At 38.4% G+C, this 21,752-nt stretch overlaps 1 protein-coding gene across 3 annotated transcripts in view; it reads left to right on the top strand.

Annotated features, from left to right (window-relative positions):
- LOC109460015 (general transcription factor II-I repeat domain-containing protein 2) overlaps positions 1–21,752 on the top strand; it is a 372,825-nt gene that overhangs the window by 337,925 nt on the left and 13,148 nt on the right. For 2 of the 3 annotated variants that reach the window (XM_088796794.1, XM_019755013.3), the window contains exons 4-10: positions 2,075–2,194; positions 3,278–3,461; positions 3,623–3,651; positions 5,056–5,110; positions 5,640–5,683; positions 9,894–9,971; positions 21,515–21,571. In XM_088796794.1, coding sequence (XP_088652920.1) covers positions 2,075–2,194; positions 3,278–3,461; positions 3,623–3,651; positions 5,056–5,110; positions 5,640–5,683; positions 9,894–9,971; positions 21,515–21,571 — 567 coding nt within the window. Of the gene's footprint in view, positions 1–2,010; positions 2,195–3,277; positions 3,462–3,622; positions 3,652–5,055; positions 5,111–5,639; positions 5,684–9,893; positions 9,972–21,514; positions 21,572–21,752 lie in introns of all 3 variants that reach the window. The other variant, XM_074328446.2, reaches the window with a different exon arrangement.

Below are 21,752 nucleotides of genomic sequence, written 5' to 3'. Positions count from 1 at the left end.
AGCCAACTCAGCGTGAGTCTCCTCAGTATGTAGTATGCTTCCCTTCTTTCAAAGGTAGCATTCCTTCCAGTTTCGGCCTGGTTTTGGTTATATTATACTTCACTGCCTTCAAATACTTGATTTTAATATTTTGTCCAGAGTTTCTCACTGTTATTGGCAAATACACACCACTTCTCTTCCATTGGTGGAACTGGAATAGTGGATGTGATTCTTGAACATGTGATGTTTATTTCTTTAGAAGTTGCCTTGGAATTAAGGAAAAATTACTGTGGAATTGCATCAAAAACACAGTTACCTTCTCTCTGAAGTTAGAAGCCATCCCCTTGTGGTATAAGCATTTATTCACTAATTGAATCCTCAAAACAACAGAAATTTAGACTCAACTTATATTAGGGCAATAGTTGCTTAGTATTAAAACAATATAGAGTACAGCAGGTCCTCGAATAACGTTGTTTTATTCAACATTATTTTGTTATAAAGTTGATGAGATGCTGTAGGAACTTAACCATATTTTGCCGTGTATAATGAGCGCACACTTTTTGCCCAAATTTGTGAGGGTAAAATATGCACATTATACATGGGTAGTACTAGTTCTGTATCCATATAAATGTTTTTAATTCTTTTATTTATGCTTATGGCTAAAAGTGTAACTCTAGAAATCAATAACAATATGCAAAATAATACCCTGGAATATGACAATCGGTTTTGTTGAACTTATGACAAACTTGTAAAAACGAAGAGCTCTTGGCCTTCTATGCTGCGTAAATATCATAAATTTGTTACCAGTACATAAAATTTCTTGCACCTTATATCTGTTCTTGTGTTTTGTAATTATTTGTTACATAAAATTTCTTGTACCATAATAAGTTAAAAACATAAATGCTCGAGTTCCTTTTTAATACAAAAAAACAAGTACCTAGATGTAAACAAATAAAAATTTGAATTAAAAAAACGGAACATGTTTCTCCCCTGAAAGTTTGGGCCCAAAACATGGGTGCACATTATACACGGCAAACTATGGTAACTCTTGTTTATGTCAATTAGCCTATGGTAAAAATTCATTTCATTATACGTCATTTTGCTTAAAGTCGCAGGACCTATTGACAATGTTAAGTGAGGACTTACTGTAATCCAGGGATTGGCAAACTTTCTGTAATGGGACAGATAGTAAACGTTTTAGTTTTCGTGGGTCATTACTCTTTGTTGCAGCCACTCAACTTACTGTTGTAGTTCAAAAGCAGAACCAGGCAATATATAAGAAAATGAGCATGGTCAATAAAAGTTTATTTGTAGACACTAAAATTTGAATTTCATATGATTTTCCCATGTCATAAAGTGATATTCTCCTTTTGAACTTTTTTAGCCATTGCAAAATATGAAAAACGATTCTTAGTTCACAAGTCATACAAAAACAGGCAGTGGGCAGGAGTTGGCCTTCAGGCTGTAGTTTCCTAACCCCTGGAGTACACCCTGCAGGCAGAACTGTCAATTCTCTACCACTCTATTCACCTCTTTCCCCATATGCCAAAACTGTTTGAAAGACCAAACAAACATAGGTTTTCTTCTGCTTTCTTCCTCTAGCCTAATTGACTTGTTCTAAAATATAAATGTACATTAGAATTGAATTGCAAAACTGTATACACAAAACTATAAAGTTTCTGTCTCCTGACTAGCCCTGATTAAAACCATCAGTTTCAAAACTTTTGAAGTAGCAGCTGATGGCGAGCCCATGGGGGAGGGCTGGTCCTGTACAATGTGGTGAGGGTCTTCCTATACAATGACTGTTACTTTTAGACTATAGCAAATAACATGTGTGTTTAAAAATAACTTCCTTTGAACTACTAATATTTCCTTGTGTGTTGAACTGATCAATAGATTCATTTTAGAGATGATCACTGTGTTATATTATCCTGTTCATCCTAAATAGCCTGTTCTTTGTTTTTATGTAAATAAACTAAGATCTTGCTTTATGTTTATTACTTTACTTTTCCTTTTTCCTTTCTGGTATAGAGATGAAGGACGCGTGTGGTACAAATGCCTGGATACTGACTTTGTGCTGATGACTCATTTGCAGGCGTCGCCGAAGGCCTGCCTGAGGTGAAACCCCCGTGTCCTGTGAACGGGATGCAGATCGACTCCGGAGAAACAGAAATACTTAGAAAAGCAGTCGATGACTATTTCTGCTTTTGTTATGGTAAAGTGTACTCACAGCATTAATTCTCTGAATAGTTCACTACAGGCTAGGACACTGTTAGATAATCTTCTTGGTGTGACTATTTAGAGGGTTTCTAATATTTGAAACTCCACGTTCTCATCAAGCGAACAGCCAGTTCTTAAGTACCAGGTCCAGTCTTCTTACAGAAGAGAACTTGGTCTCTTCTGGTCCATCAAAACCTTCAGATTGATCTGACTTCCATCTTTGCTCCCATTTTAGGGAGCCCCCACTCCTTGACCAACACAGTTATTAAAGATGTTCATTGCTGTTTCGGTCACCAGCCTCACCCTCATTGATCTCTCCACCTACCCATGTCTTTCCACAGGCAGTAAGACAGGGCTTTTTAAAAAAATACCTACACAGTGTTTTAAAAACCTAGATAACCAGGTAACGATACCGGTGTTACACGTAATTGTGATATAAATACCTTAGCATCTTAGGGCCTTGTTTATCATTCCTGGACAGCCGCACACATTTATGTGACCTGCAGGTCACTGGGAGCATTTGACTTTGGGGACCCAGCACAAGGGAGCTCCAGGTCTCAGGCTACATTTCTCAATGAGAAATGAGGCTCCAGCCCCTCAGGGCTGCCCAGCCAGTGCAGAAAGACTGACAGCCCCAGATGTGACATGAGGCCATGGTGAGTTCATACTTCTCCACAGGCAAGTTGGCCTGACTTGTGTAGTGTGGCATAAGGACAGTGCAGCTTTGAGTGGGGGTCTTCTCCTCTTTTGGCAGCAGCCTGAGTAATCATGGGGTGCTCTCTGCAGCCCTGAGTGTGCCAGGGCGAGTACCCCGAACTGCACAACCTCTAAGAGAATGGACAAAAAGACCAGTTATTTTTTTCTTTCTTATGTGAAGGTTTAAAGTAAATATAAATCTTTTGTTTTGGCCCTTTGGTTGGGAATTGTACGAACTTGGTATATAGATGAATAGGATACCTTATGTCTCTAATGTATCTTCAAATCCAGATGACACCACCAGTGCTTATTACACTAAAAGAAACTGAATGGTAGGGTTTTATGCTCATACCATTTAAAGACATCTTGCCTCTTCTTCTAGGTAAAGCCTTAGGAACAACAGTGATGTTGCCTGTTCCGTACGAGAAGATGCTGCGAGACCAGTCAGCTGTGGTAGTGCAGGGGCTTCCAGAAGGAGTTGCCTTTAAACACCCAGAGAACTATGATCTTGCAACTCTGAAATGGATTTTGGAGAACAAAGAAGGGATTTCATTCATCATAAATAGGTGACAGGCTCTATCCCATCATAATAGTTCATTTGAAGATAAACTGAGAGCTTGATTTCAATTAGTTAATTATGTCCTGTTACACTTAGAAGTTGCTTACTCAGATGTTTAATGTCTTTCTTGTGTGTTCATGTTGGGTAATAGTATTGGTTTTCTTGCAGACCTTTCCTAGGTTCAGCGAATCAACCAGGTAAGTGACAGCTTCTTATACTTGGTGACTGCCCTTGGCTGCTTAACCAGTTCTGCTTTTCTGAATTAAAATACAAGTTCAGCACATTCTAAAGCTTGTTTAGTCTTTGACTTCTCACTGAGGAGGCAATCTCTGACATTCCAGGGTGGGTGGTCGTGACGTTTGCAGGGTATGCTGCTCAGGGAAACACACACCTTGCCTACAACACTGAGACACCACCCTCCTCCCAGCTTGCATGCTGGCGAGCTTCTGCATCCAGACCACAGATGGCAGCAGACCTACCTTCAGGAGTGGGTCTAGGACGTGTGACTGTTCCCGTGCTCCTGAAACTCACCATTTAGGAGAAGGAATGAGATTGTCCAGCAGAGAATCAGGGGTGACCCGCTGTGCTCTCAGAATGGCTGGAGGAAATGCCCAAGAGTCCTTGGAAAGGGGTTAGAATTGTATGATCAGAAGGGCTTCAGGGAGAAGCTGGCCTTCAAGATCAAGGTGTCAGTAGGCTGGTTCTTCCAGGAAGCCCATTCTATGTGGTCAGATGGAAAGCTATGCAGAAGGATGTTTGAGGCCACGTTTGGGAACCCATCACCCCTTATAATCTGCTGAACTCATGCTAATGAAGGGACAAAAAAATTTTTTACCAGAAGCGTTTAGAAATCCACCTATGTCCACTTCTTATTTTCTCAGATTATTATTCTGAATGTAATTGGAAATCTTGGGCCACAGCTGTTTATGAAAGATCAGGTCTAAAGCGTGTGTTGTGCTGAAGCTGCATAGGTAGAGATGGCCCAGGGGGGCGTAGGGTGGGGGACACACAGTTCACAAGGCATACCGTGGGGTACAGGGGGTGACGACACACTGGTTCTTTTGAGCACAGAGTACTCATGGAGCAAAGTCTGTTTCTGGAGCAATTGTGAGCTCCTGGAATCCTCTAGCACACATTGAAGGAGGGACTTGAAGGTGAAGGATGGCAGGTGACTGTTGTGCCAGATGACTTGTATTTCATTATAGAATAATAATAATAGCAGCTGATACTTATGTGCCACTCATTGTTCTAAGCACTTTGCATGTATTAATCCTCTGACAACCACCATTTTCAGATGAGGAAATTGAGGTACAGGGAGGTTTTAGTAAGTTGCTGGAGGCCACCCAGCTGGTGAGCAGCAAAGTGGGATCCACAGCCATGCTCGATCCCATCTGCTCCTCAGCTCCCATTCTGGCCACACAGGTGGCCCCAGCACATGGGGCCTGGCTTGAGTTGGTCTCTCCTCCCACTGCTATCCCATGATGATCTAGAGCTGGGAGTTCTGTTCTTTCTGTGCATGCTTTCACTTTTTATGCCTTTGAATATTGTCATATTTCAAGACGCAGAAAAGGGCTAGTGTGTGTCTTTTCACTCTTGTACAGGTGGGCCTGGGGTGGTAGCAGATGCTGAGAAATCCATGACATCGCCAAGTGAAAGGTAAGGAATAAATAAAAAATAAAATCCACATGTAGCCCCAAAGTGTTGGTTTTTAGACTATGGAAAGTCTTCCTTATTTTTGTTATACAGTTGACCCTTGAACAACATGGGTTTGAACTGCGCTGGTCCACTTCGCATATAAGTGGAGCCAAGTGGTTTAAACCCATGTTGTTCAAGGGTCAAGTGTATTTTCGTATCATGGTAGGGAATGTGCCTATGTAGAGGGCCAAATTAATTTATATTCGGATTTTCAACTGCATGGTGGATAGGCACCCCTAATCCCCACATGTCCAAGCATGAACTGTGTATTCTTTATTCAACTGTAAATTCTTTATTCAGTTGACACTTAATTTTGTAACAAATTGTTAAGAAAGTTAATGTTGAAGTCATGGCAGTTTTGCTCTCAGTTTGTTGTGTGCAGAGGGGATTTGATGGCATGGCAACCGGAGGATTTTAATTCTGCATGTCCAAGTGCCTATGGTCGGTTCTCACCCTGCCTGTCTTGACCAGGGTTCCCTTCTCCTTTCAGTTGTGGTCCCATCCATGTGAAAACTGAACCCATGGAAGATTCTGGTATGTACACCAATGCTTTTAGAATCAAGTATTTAGCATGTGATCATTTGACTCCTTTCTTTTGCTTTATTAGAAAAAGGGGAAACTGTCAGTAAATTAAGAATGGAGGGGGACTTCCTCAACTTGATTTTTAAAAGATCTACAAAAAAACATACAACTAACATTATATTCAATGGTGAGAAACTAGAATCTTTCCCCCTAAGATCAGGAATGAGGAAAATTTATCCTGTCACCACTCCATTTCAGCTTCATAGTAGAAGTCCTGGCTAATGCAATAAGACAAGAAAAGGGAAGGAAGAAATAAAACTGCTTGTTTAAAGATGACGTGATTGTCTATGCAGGAAATCCAACAAAAGAATAAAAAACAACAAAAAATGGGGATTAGGGCATTAATTAACCTCAAGTGAGGCCTTATCTGTAGAATAGTCTTATTCTACTCAAATATCTAGAAAAGAGCCTTCTTTTTTTTTAAGATTTTTATTGGGGAAGGGGAACAGGACTTTATTGGGGGAACAGTGTGTACTTCCAGCACTTTTTTTTTTCCAAAAAAAGTTGTTGTCCTTTCAATCTTAGTTGTGGAGCGTGCCATTCAGCTTCATCAGCTTCAAGTTGTTGTCCTTTCCGTCTTAGTTGTGGAGGGCGCAGCTCAGCTCCAGGTCCAGTTGCCGTTACTAGTTGCAGGGGGCGCAGCCCACCATCCCTTGCGGGAGTCGAACCAGCAACATTGTGGTTGAGAGGACGCGTTCCAACCAACTGAGCCATCCGGGAGGCAGCTCAGCTCAAGGTGCCATGTTCAATCTTAGTTGCAGTGGGCAGAGCCCACCATCCCTTGCGGGACTCGAGGAATCAAACTGGCAACCTTGTGGTTGGGAGCCCACTGGCCCATGAGGGAATCAAACCAGCAGCGTTTGGAGTTAGAAGCATGGAGCTCTAACCGCCTGAGCCACTGGGCCGGCCCGAAAAGAGCCTTCTGATTTAGTAAATACTAGGTACTTGAAGATATTAAGTAAATATATTTGTGGATAAAATACATTTTAATTATATTTAAATTAGAACCTGACTGCGAAATGAGTAAGAAGTCTTGAGTATACATTTGGAATTATGACTTGATTTACAAATAGAGTAGTGTTTTCATTTTTGGACATATCTTATTTTACTGCTTTCTTGCATTCTTTCGTCATTTCTAAATGCTCTACAATAGGCATACATTACAATGACAATACTTGAAAATTGGGGGGAAAATCCCTCTTCAGTGGATGAGAGTAGTTGATACCCATCACTGCCTCTTCTCCTTAAAAAAAGAAAAATAGCATTAATTAGAGTGAAAATGTTAAAAGGTGAAAAATAGAATTTTTTTAAAAACTCAAATATTTAATTAAGAGATGGAAAAATATTGAAAGCATTAAAAGCAGAACGATTAGAAAACCTAAAGTAATCAAGTACATAAAACTAAAACTCAAACCTCTAAAAGACAAAAATAACACAAGCTGGTTATAAAAGGTTCAAATTAAAATTTAGTAATGCTCACAAAAGCAACTAGAACACAAAATAAACAGTTTGAAATATAAAGTTAAAATTAAATCTAAGATAATCCAAAAGAAAAACAATATTCGATATTAAGGAGAAAAGATGTAGAAAAAGGAAAAATAGAGATTTACTTCGAGTAAAATGAAAGACAGAGTACCAGAGTGATAAAGCTGTCGAGGTGTGGTTTATACTCAGCAGCTCCTCCCCCAGTGCTTGGGGGACCCTGGGATACGAGTGGACCAGTCTCCTCCTCTGTCATACCCAAGGGTCCCCCACCACAACTGTGGGTGCTTGCGTCCCTCCCTTCCACATGTAAATATGTGCTTAGTAGTAGCTCTATCTTAAATGACAGTCTGAAAAATAATGGTGCTTGTCCACTTGAGTTATTCTAGGTAAAACCAACACAAGTCAACAAAAAGAAGGAAGCCACGTTTCTCAGCTGAACAGAATTCAGCTGTGGCGTCTTCATCTCACACATGACGTGCCTCCAACCCTCACCCATTTGATCTTAGCCTTGGATGTTTTTCAAAGCTCCAATGTATTCTGCCTGCAGTCTCCTCTTAGAAACTGGGAAGACAAATGTTGGGGAGAAGGGGGGCTGTCAGCTCTCCCCAGGGACCCTTTCATGAATTTAGACCTAAGGCTCCCATCCCCTTCCTCACCAGCTGTTGGGCCCAATGAGTGTTTCCCACCACTTTAGGCCTCTTTTGTTGAGGCCTCTCTTTGGAGATGTGGTTTTGTTTAAACAAAAATATTCTCCCTATGAAAATGACTTTCTACTGTGGATTTCATGATGCAATACGAATTGCTTCCAGCTGCCTGCAGGCCTCTGAGAGCCAGCCATTAATCAGCCTTACTTCTTAGGATATTTGTATTAGCACTTGTTACATAAAACAAGTGTTTTAAATGGTTTTGAATTCCTTTTTTCTCTGTCTCTCCCTTTCCCCTCTTCTCTCCCTCTTTCTCCCTCCTTCTCTTTCTCTTTTCTGTTTTGTGAAATGGTCGAAGTAAATCTGTTTCATTAGCATTTCAAACATTCTACACTGTCAAATCTGAATTCAACTGTCTGGATTAAAAAAGAATTTTCTTTGACAGCCCAGCTGTCACATGTTTATCAAATGTTTCTATTAGTAGAGTCTTTTGTGCCTAATCAACTTAGAAAGTGTACTTTAATTAATATTTTATAAAATACTACACAGGTTATACATGCTTAGATTTTTAAAAATTCAGACTCATAAGTAATAATAAGGAAAATTCCTTTTCATCCTTTCACTCTCTTCTCAAAACTCCACTCCTATGAAGCCTCCCACCCCAAATCCCATCCCCATATTAAGGCAACAACTCTTAACCAATTGGTGAAATTCTTTCAGATCACTTACAAATAAATACATAAATACCTTTTTTCTTTTTTTTTATGCATAAGTAAATATACCTCCATTTGTTGACTTTTCTTTAATCTTTGCATCAGATTACCTTTTTATTCCATTTCTGAGCAAATTCCTCAGCTTAACCTGCCATTTTACTAATATGGCCATCAGCTGTGTCCATTCTGTTCCTCAGTTGTTCTAACAATTTTTCCTTTTTGCTAATCCCACTTTAAATATCCAGCCTCACTATCCTTATACCAACAACTGTTAATTTTCAGAAGACCCCTCAGAACTTTTAAATTGATGCTAAACAGTGAAATCCAAGCTGTGCCATAAGTTTTGCTTTTCCTGTTATTAACATTCATGGTTAAATTATATGTCTACTTCAGTAGCAGTCATCTATTGGTGTATTAAAAAGCACCTCACTTAGTGTGGCTTCAATGATTTAGTCTTTCTCACAATTCTGTGTTGGCTGGGCAGTACGTCTGGTCTATGCTGGCTCCTCTCTGGGTCTGAGGCCTTAGCTGGGGGAGCTGTGCCCCCTCCGGCCCCCCTGCTGGCCTGACATCCTCCAGGCAGGCTTATTCACCTGGCCACTCAGCTCCAAAAACTGCAGGTTCTGATACACAAGCATTTTTAAAGCCTCTGCTTGCATCCCATTAGCTAACGTCTTATTGGCCAAAGCAAGTCATGTGGCCAGGCCCAGCTTGAAAGGGTGGAGAAGTAGAATCCACTTCTAGAGAACAGGAGTAGGAAAGTCACATGGTACATACTGGATGGGAGAAATTTGTGGCTAATTTTCGCAATCTACCACACCCTTCCCTGATAAAGCCTTTTGGTTTTATTAATGTAGTTAGTTTCCCCAGGTTTTGAAGTGCATTTTATTGTAGTGGGTAAGTTAAGATTATATGTACCAATTCAGGTCCTATGACAAAAGAATGTTTTACGGTATTTCATGTAAGTGCATATATATTCAGCCATCTTGAAAGGGGAAATTTCCTCAAACTGAGACCTAGATCTCTTCCTCCTTCTCTTCTTTTCCTTCTTCCTTCCCTCCCTCCCTCCATTCCTTCCTTCTTCCTTCTATCCATCCTTCTTTCCTTTTATATTGAATTTACATTATTTTATTTTTATATTATTTATATATTTATATGAATAAGTCATTTGTTCATAGTGAGTGAGCTACAAGTCTTTTTGTTGGTTACATATTCCTGTGTTAATCAAAACAAAACGTGGAAGTTCTATCAGGTGGTCATATTTCTCTGTTGGTGGGTGTGGCCTAACACGTCATTCTGTAATTTCCATTGCATTCAAAGGCATTTCAGCGAAAGCAGCAGCTGTGTCAGTTAAGAAAGAATCAGAGGATCCCAACTACTATCAGTGTAACATGCAAGGTAATGTTATTTTACAATCATTTCGTCCTCCGAAAGTTACTCATGATAAAACATTTTAATTATCACCTATCTGGAAAACAGGCAAAGTGTAATAAAGATCCACGCACATTCACCTATGCTCTAGCATGTTGTCATTTGGAGTAAAAAATTTTACAGTCATTACATGGATTCTCTTTAGCCTAGTCCGTATGCTAAAAGGTGCTTCAGGGTGCATTTTACTTGAGTTTGTCTATTAAATACTCTTATTTTGTGTGTTCTAAAAATTTCCCCCTTAATCCTCTCTTGTGTTACGAAGAAAATATTCCAAGTTAAAAGGGATGGAGATGAGAGTTAGGAAATTCAGACGCCCATTCTGATAATAGTTGCTTCACTGACATCATGTAAGTTAAATGGGGAGAAGATGGTTATTACCAAATACACACAGTTTTCTAATGTGACAAAGGTAGGTGGTCTGTGCAGCAACCCTGCCCAAGACCAGAATCCTGCCGGAGCCCAGCGTGAGGCTTTGACACTAATGTCATCATATCGATATCACTGTTGTACAGCCTTGCGAGCCTTTCTCCATCTTTGGCTCTGTTGTGCATGTGGGCAGAGTGCAGGACAATTTTCAGTTTCACCCCTCAAACATTATCATCAGATTTCAAATGTTTCCTACAAAAATCTTAACTTTGAAATTGTCCTGCATTTACGGAGCATTATGTAGCGCCGTAAATTTTACTAAAAACTTTTTTACAAAAAATCCAAAGGCAGACACCAATGGAAGTGTCCGTTGTAATTGCTATCCTGGGCCAGGCTCCCCACCTGCCTGTTGCAGTCCCTGGTGACCAGTCTCCTTCCCTCTGGGCAGAGGATCCCTTTTCAGTCCATCCTGCCCCGCCAACTGTTATTCTCTGAAAACTGGGATCTGTCCAGAGCCTTTCCCTGCTCACACACTGTCTGGCTCTCCACCTCTAGAGTCCCAATTTATGACGGCAGTTCTGCTCTTTCCAGCCTGCCCTCCTATTCCATCTGCCTTCCCCACCATCACCCTCCCTGGATTCTTTGGACACACTGCTCAGTCTGGGATTCCAAAAACGAAACCCGAATCCTCCTTCTACCTGGCTTTTATAGAAGCCCATCCCTCCATGCAACTCCCTTCTTACTCTGCAGAATTCCAGTGAGTTCACAGTCAGAATCTCAGCTCCCTAATTGCACACGGCATTTAGTGCGGGTTGCTGTGTTCTGTTCGCCTTTGCTGGGGACTCCCTCAGTGGGCAGCAAGCTCCTGACAGGAAGACCCACCATCTTACTCCAGCCCCAGAGACCCAAGCCCGGGGCTCTGTACACACTGAACACTTACATATACTTGCTCAGATGAGCATATCCCTCACAAAGAACCGATGTCACCTCTTTCTAAATTACTGTTGTTTTGGAAAAAGTACTTATAATTATGTCTTGATTCCCAAGAACATATTTTTGAACTTAAATGATCTTGGTGTTGATCAAAATGTATACAGTCGGGCATAGGCTACTGGTAGATTCTGCTCCCACAGGTAGCAGTGAAATAAATGATTAGATGTATCTGCAATCCTCCTGTCTTAGTTTTTCAGAAAGAAGTACATTTACTTTAAGAAAACCATTTAGGTTAAATGTATAATACGTACATAACCTTTCTCCTGCTTGGCCTGGGAATGACAGGACTTTTCAGCAGTTATTCTTTGTAGAACTCTTTATGTTGGGCAGCTTCTTTCTTGATGACCAAAGAGTTAAAAATGCCAGCTATCATGGACTATATTTCATAGCATTGAATGTTTTTTGTAACCATTTAGGTTAAATACTCATGTATTGAAGTATTGATGTAAGGGAGAAATTCTTAAAGCCATAAAAGCAAAAGTGTGACCAACTCAGAGTTGCGACTGGCCCTTGAGGAACCACTAGTAAAGTCAGCCATTGACCCACAGTGCTCAGAGGCTCAAGTGACATTTCTGTGAAAATCTGATGCCCCACTCCCCCCCCACCAGGACCTCAGGCTCTGTCTGCAGCACAAACATCTTGGAAACCCCCTAACCCAACACACACACACGCACACACGTATCTTGGACACTGTGGGGCCCACGGAAGTCCCATAAGGTCATTTACATGTGCAAGGACCCAGTCTCCGGGGCCCCTAGAGACGCAGAACACACAGTACAAGCTTGGCTGAGATACACTACACCCCAGCTCACTTGGCATTGGTGGCTATAAGAATATCAGCACCATTCAGTTTTCTTCCCGGCTGACAATGCATGATTTGGGGGAGGAGGTTTCCAGGCAGAGAGAGAAGTGGATGGAAAAGCCCAAAACCAAGGAATTAACATTATCTACTCACATCACATCACTCTGACACTGACTCTTCTGCGTCTCTCTTCTACACCTAAATGACCTTTTTGATTACATTGAGCCCGTCTGGATAATGCAGAATTATCTCCTTTTCTACAGGGCAATATTCCTTATTAATATAGAATATGAATACAGAATACTAACAAATGAATCCCATAACATATAAAAGGATTACACATCATGACAAAGTGGGATTTATCCTATGAACACAAGGTTGGTTCAGCATATGGAAATCTATCAGTGGAATACAACATAGTAATAGAATAAAGGACAAAAACTATACAGTCATCCCAATAGATGTCGGAAAAGGCTTATGACAAAATCCAACACTCTTCATGGTAAAAAAAGAAACAAACAAACAAACAAAACACAAAACACTCAACAAACTAAGAATTGAGGGGATCTTCTTCAACCAAATAAGGAGTGTCTATAAAAATCCTACAGCTAATGTAATACTTAATGATGAAAGACAGAAAGTTTCCCCTCTAAGACCAGGAATAAGACAAAGATGTCCGTTCTTGCCACATCTTCTCAACATTGTACCAGATGTTCTAGGCCGAGCAATTTAGAGAAGGGGCAAAACAGGCGTCTAGATTGGAAAGGAAGAAGTAAAACCATTCTATTTGCAGATGCCGTGATCTTGTATAAAGAAAATCCCAAAAACTATGTGCGCGCGCGCACACACAAACACACACGCACACACACACACACACACACATACACACACATAAACGATTGGAGCTAATAAGTTTAGCAAGGTTGCAGGATCAATATACAAGATCAATATACAAAAATCAATTTTATTTCTATACATTAGCAATGAATCAAAACATTAGATAAGAAAATTCCACTTCTAATGGTATCAAAAAAAATAAAATGCTTAGGAATAAATTTAACCAAAGGAGTATAAGACTTGTACACTGAAAACCACAAAACACTGTTGAAAGATATTAAAGACCTAAATAAATGGGATAATATCCTGTGTTCATGGATTTGAAAACTTTCATAAGATTCATATGGAAATGCATGGGACCCCCGAATAGCCAAAACAATCTTGAAAAAGAACAAAGTTAGAAGACACACACTTCCTGATTTCAAAACCTACTACAAAGCTACAATAGTCAACACTCTGTGGTGCTGGCATAAGGGTAGACATGAATCAATGAAATAGTCCAGAAGTAAACTGATCAATTTAAAAGTGATTTTCAACAATGGTGCCAAAACAATTCAATAGGGTAAGAATAATCTTTCCAAAAAATGGTACTGAAGCAACCGGATATTCACAATAAATCTGGATTTACTACATACTATATACAAAACTTAATTCAAAGTGGGTCAAAGACCTAACTGTAAGAGCTAGAACTATAAAACTTTTAGAAGAAAACATAGATGTAAATCTTTGTGACCTTGGATTAAGTGATGGTTTCTTATATACCTAAAGCACAAGCAGACAGAGAAAAAATAAATTGAACTTCACTGAAATTAAAAATTCTTGTGCTTCAAAGAACACTATCAAGAAAGTGAGAAAAATCACTAACAGAATGGGAGAAAATATTTGCAAATTACATATCCAATAAGAATCAGTATTCAGAATATATACAAACTCAACTCAACAATAAAAATATAGTCAATAATATTCTAGTAACTATGTACAGAATATAAATTGGGTATATTTAAAATGGGCAATTTAAACTACCCAATTTAAAAATGGGCTAATGATTTAAATAGACATTTTTCTGAAGATATACAAGTAGCCAGTACATACGTGAAAAGATGTTCAACATAACTATTCATTAGAGATATGCAAACCAAAATCACAATGAAATACTACTTCATACTCACTAGGATGATGATAATTAAAAAGGCAGACAATAACAAATGTTGGAGAAATACCAAGTGAAGATATGAGAAGTTGAGATGCTCATACATTTCTAGTGGGAATGTAAAATGGCCCAGCCACTTTTTAAAACTTTATTTTATTAGTTTCGAGTGTATAAAACAACATAATGATTAGACATTTATAAGGCTCATAAAGTAATAACCCCAGTAATTCTATTACCCATCTGACACTGTGCATAGTTACTAGAATATTATTGACTGTATTCCCTATGCTGTACTTTATATCCCTGTGATGATTTTTTTATTATAGTTGGCATTCAGTATTATTTTATGTTAGTTTCATGTGTACATCATAGTTTGGCATTTATATAATTTATGAAGTAATCCTCCCAAAAAGTTTAGTACCCATCGACACTATACATAATTTCTACAGTATTATTGACTATATTCCCCAAATATATTTTACATCCCCATGACTATTTTGTGACTACAATTTGTACTTCTTAATCCCTTCATCTTTCTCACCCAGCCTCCCATCTAGTAACCATCAGTTTGTTCTCTGTATCTATGGGTCTGTTTCTATTTTGTTTGTTCATTTATTTTGTTCTTTACATTCCACATATAATGAGATAAAATAGTATTTGTCTTTCTCTGACTTATTTCATTTAGCATAATACCCTCTAGGTTCATCCATGTTGTTGCAATGGTAAGATTTCATTCTTTTTATGGCAGAGTAATATTCCATTTATATATGTACCACAATTTCTTTATCCTGTCATCGATTGATGGGCACTTGGGTTGTTTCCATATCTTGGCTATTTTGAATAGTGCTGCAGTGAATATAAGGATGCATCTTTTCGAACTAGTGTTTTGGATTTCTTTGGATAAATAACCAGGAGTGGAATTGCTGGGTCATAAGGTTGTTCTAGTTTTCATTTTTTGAGGAGCCTCCATACTCTTTTGCATGGTGGCTGCACCAATTTGCAACCCCACCAACAGTGCATGAGGGTTCCCTTTTCTCCATATCCTCTCCAACACTTGTTTGTTGATAGCCATTCTGACAGGAGTGAGGTAGTATCTCACTGTGATTTTTATTTGCATTTCTCTAATGATTAGTGATGTTGAGCATCTTTTCATATATCTATTGGCCATCTGTATGTCCTCTTTGGAGAAATATCTATTCAGGTCCTCTGCCCATTTGTTAGTTGGATTGTTTGTTTTTTTGGTGTTGAATTGTATGAGTTTTTTAATAAATTTTGGATATTAACCCCTTACCAGATGTACCATTGGTGAATATCTTCTCCCATTAGGATGTCTTTTCATTTTATTGATGGTTTCCTTTGCTGTGCAAAAACGTTTTAGTTTGATATAGTCCCATTTGTTTATTTTTTCTTTTGTTTCCCTTGCCCAAAAAGATATATTAGTAAAAATATTACCAAGGGTAATGTCAGAGAGTTTACTGCCTATGTTTTCTTCTAGAAGTTCTATGGTTTCAGGTCTTACATTTAAGTCTTTAATCCATTTTTACTTTATTCTTGTATATGGAATAAAAAGGTGATCCAGTTTCTTTTTTTGCATGTATCTATACAGTTTTTCCAATTCTTGCTTCCTTTGCCATAGATTAAATGACCATATAGGCTTGGATTTATTTCCAGGTTCTTTATTCTGCTCCATTTATCTATGTGTCTGTTTTTATGCCAGCTCCTGCTCTTTTGATTACTATAGTCTTGTAGTCTAGTTTGATACCAGGTAGCATGATACCTCCAGCTTTGTTCTTATTTCTCAAGATTGCTGTGGCTATTTGGGATCTTTTATGATTCCATATAAATTTTAGGATTGTTTGTAGGGATTGCATTGAATCTATAGATCGTTTTGGTAGTATGGACATTTTAACTATGTTAATTCTTCCTATCCATGAGCATGGTATATGCTTCCATTTTTTTGTATCTTCTTCAGTTTTTCAGTTCAATGTCTTATAATTTTCTGAGTACAGTTCTTTTACTTTCCTGGTTAAATTTATTCCTAGGTATTTTATTTTTTTGATGTAACTGTAAATGGGATTGTTTTCTTAATTTCTTTTTCTGATAATTTGTTATTGACATAAAAATGCAACTGATTTCTGAAGATTCATTTTGTATCCTGCTACTTTACCAAATTCATTTATCAGTTTAATAGTTTTATGGTCAGCCATTTTTAAGAATATTTTGACAGCTCCTCAAAAAGTTAAACTGAGAGTTACCATATGACCCATCAATTCTACTCCTAGATATATACAGTTCTATGTATGTACCCAAGGTAATTGAAAACATATGTCCTCACAAAAACTTGTACATTATTCCCAATAGCCAAAAGATGAATACAACCCAAGTGTCCATCAACTGATGAATGAATAAATAAAATGTGGTATATTCACACAATGTAATATTATTAATGGAATATCAGCCATAAAAAACAGTGAGGTAACATGCTATTACCATGTTTTCCCGAAAATAAGACCTAGCCAGACCATCAATTCTAATGCATCTTTTGGAGCAAAAATTAATATAAGACCCGGTATTATATTATATTATATTATATTGACCAGGTATTATATTATATTAGACCCGGTATTATATTATATTATATTATATTATATTATATTATATTATACCCGGTCTTAATATTAAATTAAAATAAGACTGGGTCTTATATTAATTTTTGCTCCAAAAGACAGATTAGAGCTGATGGTCTGGCCAGGTCTTATTTTCGGGGAAACACGGTACATGGATGAACCTTGAAAACATGCTAAATGAAAGAAACCAGACACAAAAATCTACATATTATATGAATCTATGTATCTGATACGTCCAGAATAAGCAAATCCATAGAGACAGAAAGTAGATTAGTGGTTACAAGGGTCTAGAGAGAGAAGAGAGTGGGAAGTGACTGCGAGGGGATACAAGGTTTCTTTTGAGGGTGATGAAAATGTTCTGAAAATAGATAGTGATGATGGTTGTACAACCTTGTGACTATATGGAAAACAATTGACTTGTATACTTTTAACAGGGTGGATTTTATATTGTGTGAATTATATCTCAATAAATTTAAAATATAAGCAGATTCAATATAAGAGTAACCTGTATCTACAATCTGTAAAAATAATGTGTAAAATAAAATTTGTGAATAATTTTAACTTTTGACTTGAAAAGACTGATTATCAGATCATTTTCAACACATTTGATGCCTCTTCAATATGTATGCTTTTCACTGTTAAATCTCTAGACCAGGAAAATATTTTTGTTATAACTGTGGATAAATTTATCGGAGTCCTTGTCCTCTTGGTAAATTGACATTAGTCATCTTTCACTCACTTCCCTTTTTTTATGTTATTGTGGTAGAATATACATAACATAAAACTTATCATTTTAACCGTGTTTTAAATGCATAGGTCGGTGGCATTAAGTACATTAAGTTGTGTGACCATTACCACTATCCCCCTCCAGAACTTTATCATCTTCACAAACAGAAGCTCTGTACCCATTAAGCAACGCTGCCCATTTCGCCTTCCTCTCTGCCACTGACAACCACCATTTTGTTTTCTGTCTCTATGAATTTGCCTATTACTAAGTACATCACATAAGTGGAATCATACCATAGTGGTCTTTTTATGACTGGCTTATTTCACTTAGCATTCAAGGTTCATCCTTGTAGCATGTATCAGAATTTCATTGTTGCCCATTTATTTTTAATTTTGCCTTTTTTAAAATGAAATGATCTCTATTCTATATCTTTAACCCAAATTTGATGACTAAATTTGTACTCCAAAGCAGGTCCTTCAAAAAGTTGTCCTGCTGATGAAAACATCCTCGTTTTGAAGTATTGCAAACGTATATACTCTTCCACCTCCTAGAGCATGTCAGTATTTTAGAGTTAATATACACTGAATTTATCGAGTATCATACTCAGTTCTGGATTTTGACTTTTGAAATGGACGAGGAGGAAAAGAAATGCATTGGCCTCCTTCTGTTTTTATGTAAACTTTATCTTGCTTAGACGTGAACCTAATACGGAGAAATTTGTTTCTAAATTATTCTACTTCTGTTTGGTAAAGTCATATAATAAGACTCAAAATGGGTAAGTGACTGGCCTTTATATTTAAGTGATTTGTATTTTGTAGTATTTGTGGCTCCATGTCGCACAGGGTGAACAGCTTGCTGATGCAGTGTTGAAGTTAGTTGGTGTTTTAGAAATGAGGCAAAGATGCCCTCTGTATGTTGGTCTCTACATTGTTTATTTCTTCACAGCAGGCTGAGACCTATTAGCTCAAAAGCCTGTTGGTGCCATACTCCCAAGTGCACCCAACATCTGCTAGGCTAAGGTAAGGAAACCCCCCAGGGCTATAAAGACTTCCAGCCACTGCTACCCCTCACAACTCTCTGACCCAGAAACCCACCTCCGTGCTGCTGAGCGCTGTCACCTTGACACAGGAGCCCCCTTCCCTATCTCCCTCTCCCCAGGAGTTCCCTTGCCCCTCCCACTTTTGCAAGGTGGTCCCCGCACTGAAGCATAGGACCTTTATTTAGGTGAGGACTTTCCCCACCCCTCCATGCGAACTTGTCAAAGCGTTGCCCAAATAAAGCTTTGTGTGGTAGCGCCACCTCGTGGTCATATCTCTTTCCCTATCAACCCAGAAATCCCTCAACCCCCAATCTTGCTCTTTAGCTGTATTGTGACAGACATAAACGAATTGATGAACCAGGTTGCACATTCAGTTGCCACATTATGTCCTTTGGCTGTAGAAAGGCCTTCGCCGGTGTCTGTTCTGCCCATGAGCAGCCCAAGATTTACTTGTCTTCCATGTCACCTCAGAACATGTGTGGCAGGATGCTGCAGATTTCACAAGGCAGTGAGAATCACTGGGTAAGGGAGCCAGAGAGCCCGTGAATATGTGAGTGCTGGTGGGACGGCTCGCCAGGAGTCTGTCCTGCCTCCTGCCGGCTGCCCTTCACCACCTTCCCAGTAGCTTCTTCTCGGTTGGCTCCTTGCCGTCTCAGCTGCCTCCTGCCCCTCCCTTCCAATATGGGCAAACATGGGGCAAGAGGCTAGAAAGAGAAAAAAAGCTTAAATTAGTGTGTGCCTGATATATACCCTCTCTCCCGCTATCCCCATGCTTTCTTCAAGTAATTGCAGAATTGGTAAATGAACAAAAAGCTGTCTGTTATCAGGCTGTGGGCCCTCCTACAACACTGCTGGCTGTGAGTTTCCAATCTCAAATATGAAGGAGTCTTCCTTTTAGACCTCAGTTACTCTGATTTCAGTCATGAGAATGGGAATTAAAGCCCCACGATGTTAGTCCCCACACACCTGGAAAACAATAATATGACCGGTTTGGTTTTTGTCCCTTATTGGAAGAAACTTAATATCAGAATCTAAAGTTCCGTATCTGCACTTCACAATGAGGAAAAAATATATAAGAAAAGCATAAAAGAAATGCTTTGGGGTTTTATTTGTTGTTGCTGGCACACATTTATTAATAATTTTATAGTAAGAATCACTGATAATAAAAACCAAAATTTATTTGGATTTAATCTTTTACCTAGTAAATAAAGTATGTACTGAATTCTTCCCCTCTTTTTTTTTCTCATTTTTACTTAAAATAATTTTGGGCAATAAAACATAAGGCTTTGAAAAAGAAGTCATACGATGTCCCCATTTTGAAACCCCTAACATAACAATGCACTTCGGCAGTAATCACCAGTGGTTATTAAAACCATTCATAAAATGTTGATGGGTTCATTGCAGCTTTATTTACAGTGGCCATGACATGGAAACAACCAAAGTGTCCTTCCATAGATGATTGGATAAAGAAGTTGTGGTATATATACACAATGGAATACTATTCTGCCATAAGAATAGATGAAATACTGCCATTTGTGACAACATGGATGGATCTTGAGATTATAATGCTAAGCGAAATAAGTCAGACAGAAAAAGCAGAGAACCATATGATGTCACTGACATGTGGTATATAAAACTGAAAACAACAAAAGAACAAGAAAACCGAAGAAACAAAACTCATAGACACAGACAATAGTTTAGTTTTACCAGAGGGTAAGGGGGAGGGGGGTGGTAGATGAGGGTAAAGGGGATCAAATATATGGTGATGGAAAGAGAACTGACTCTGGGTGGTGAGCACATAATGTGGTATATAGCTGTGATGTATAGATGTGATATCCTGAGAAGGACACACCATCACCTAGCTGAAATGCAAAACCTGAAATCATGTCCTGAAGAAACATAAAACAAACTTCAAATGAGGAACATTCCATTGAGGGGAAAAGGGTGGGGAAGGAGTTTTTAGTCTTAAAAAATGGCAATGCCATAAATATCAAAGACACACTATGAAACTGTTCCAGATTAAAGGAGACTAAAGAAACGCCACAACGAAAACACCAGACCTCAAACTGGATCCTGCACTGAAAGGGGAAGAGCTATAAAGGACATTTGGGGCAGGTGACAAAACTGCAATACAAATAATAGAATGAATAAAAGTCACAATGTTAAATTCTGTGATTCTTATAAGTGTACTATGATCATATAAGAGAATACCCTTATTTTTAGGAAATACTTATGGAAGTATTTAGAGATAAAGGACGGTAAAGTATGTAGCTTTCCATCAAATGGTTAGGGGGGCGGGGAGTACATATATCTACATCTGTCTCTATATAGATAGATTGGGGAAAAAGAGCATATAAATGATAAAGGAAACAATAAAATGTTAATATTATGTTATCTGAGTAAAGGATACATTTTTGCAACTTCTCTGTAAGTTTAAAACTATTTCAAGATAAAAAGTATTTTTAGAAAAAGATATTTATGAGAAAATTAAGGAAATTTGAACACTGACTAGAGATGAGATGATGATAAAAAACAGTTGTTAATTTGGGGCTTATCATGGTATTGGGGTGGTGGTGACGGAAGAGAGTTCAGTCTTACTGGTACCTCCATAGTACTTGCACACTGAATGCTACCACACCTGGGGTTTATTTTACACAAGCAGCAGGAGTAGGGTGGGCACAGACGAAACAGGGCCGCGGGCGTCGATGACTGTAGGTGCTGGGGGGCGGGCGTTGGCTTTATTACCATCTCTCTGCTTTTGTATGTTTGAGATTTCTCCATAGTACAAATAAAAGAACAAAGGAAAAATGGAAAGAAAGGATCATGTGTGCAAATTTTATTTCAAGGAGTCAGAACAATTTCATGCACATTTCTGGTCAGGTCTTGAACTGTTTGCATTGTTTTAAAAGGTCTCTTTTTTAAAAATTTGTATTTCTACCTTTTTTATATATTGTCTGCTTTCCTTTCAGAAAGCCATCATTGTTCTGCGATCAATGAAGTAATCGAAATGGAATTACCAATGGAAGGTTAGAAAACCGAGACATTTGATTTGTTTGTTTGTTTGTTTGTTTTAGTTTACAATATTTTACAGAGAACACACTCTTTTAAAACACACACACGTTTGAAAATAAACAAAGGGACTTCCTGGCATGCTTTCTTAAAAAACAAAACTGGCTGAGTCCTAGTCCTAAGATGTAATATTAAGAA

The sequence above is a fragment of the Rhinolophus sinicus genome, chromosome 3 (genome assembly GCF_057876585.1).
Source record: "Rhinolophus sinicus isolate RSI-liver-muscle chromosome 3, RSI-T2T, whole genome shotgun sequence".
NCBI classification, from domain to species: Eukaryota; Metazoa; Chordata; class Mammalia; order Chiroptera; family Rhinolophidae; genus Rhinolophus; species Rhinolophus sinicus.
The sequence above is the reverse complement of the archived record's forward strand: the minus strand, read 5'-3'. Positions and strand labels throughout refer to the sequence as shown.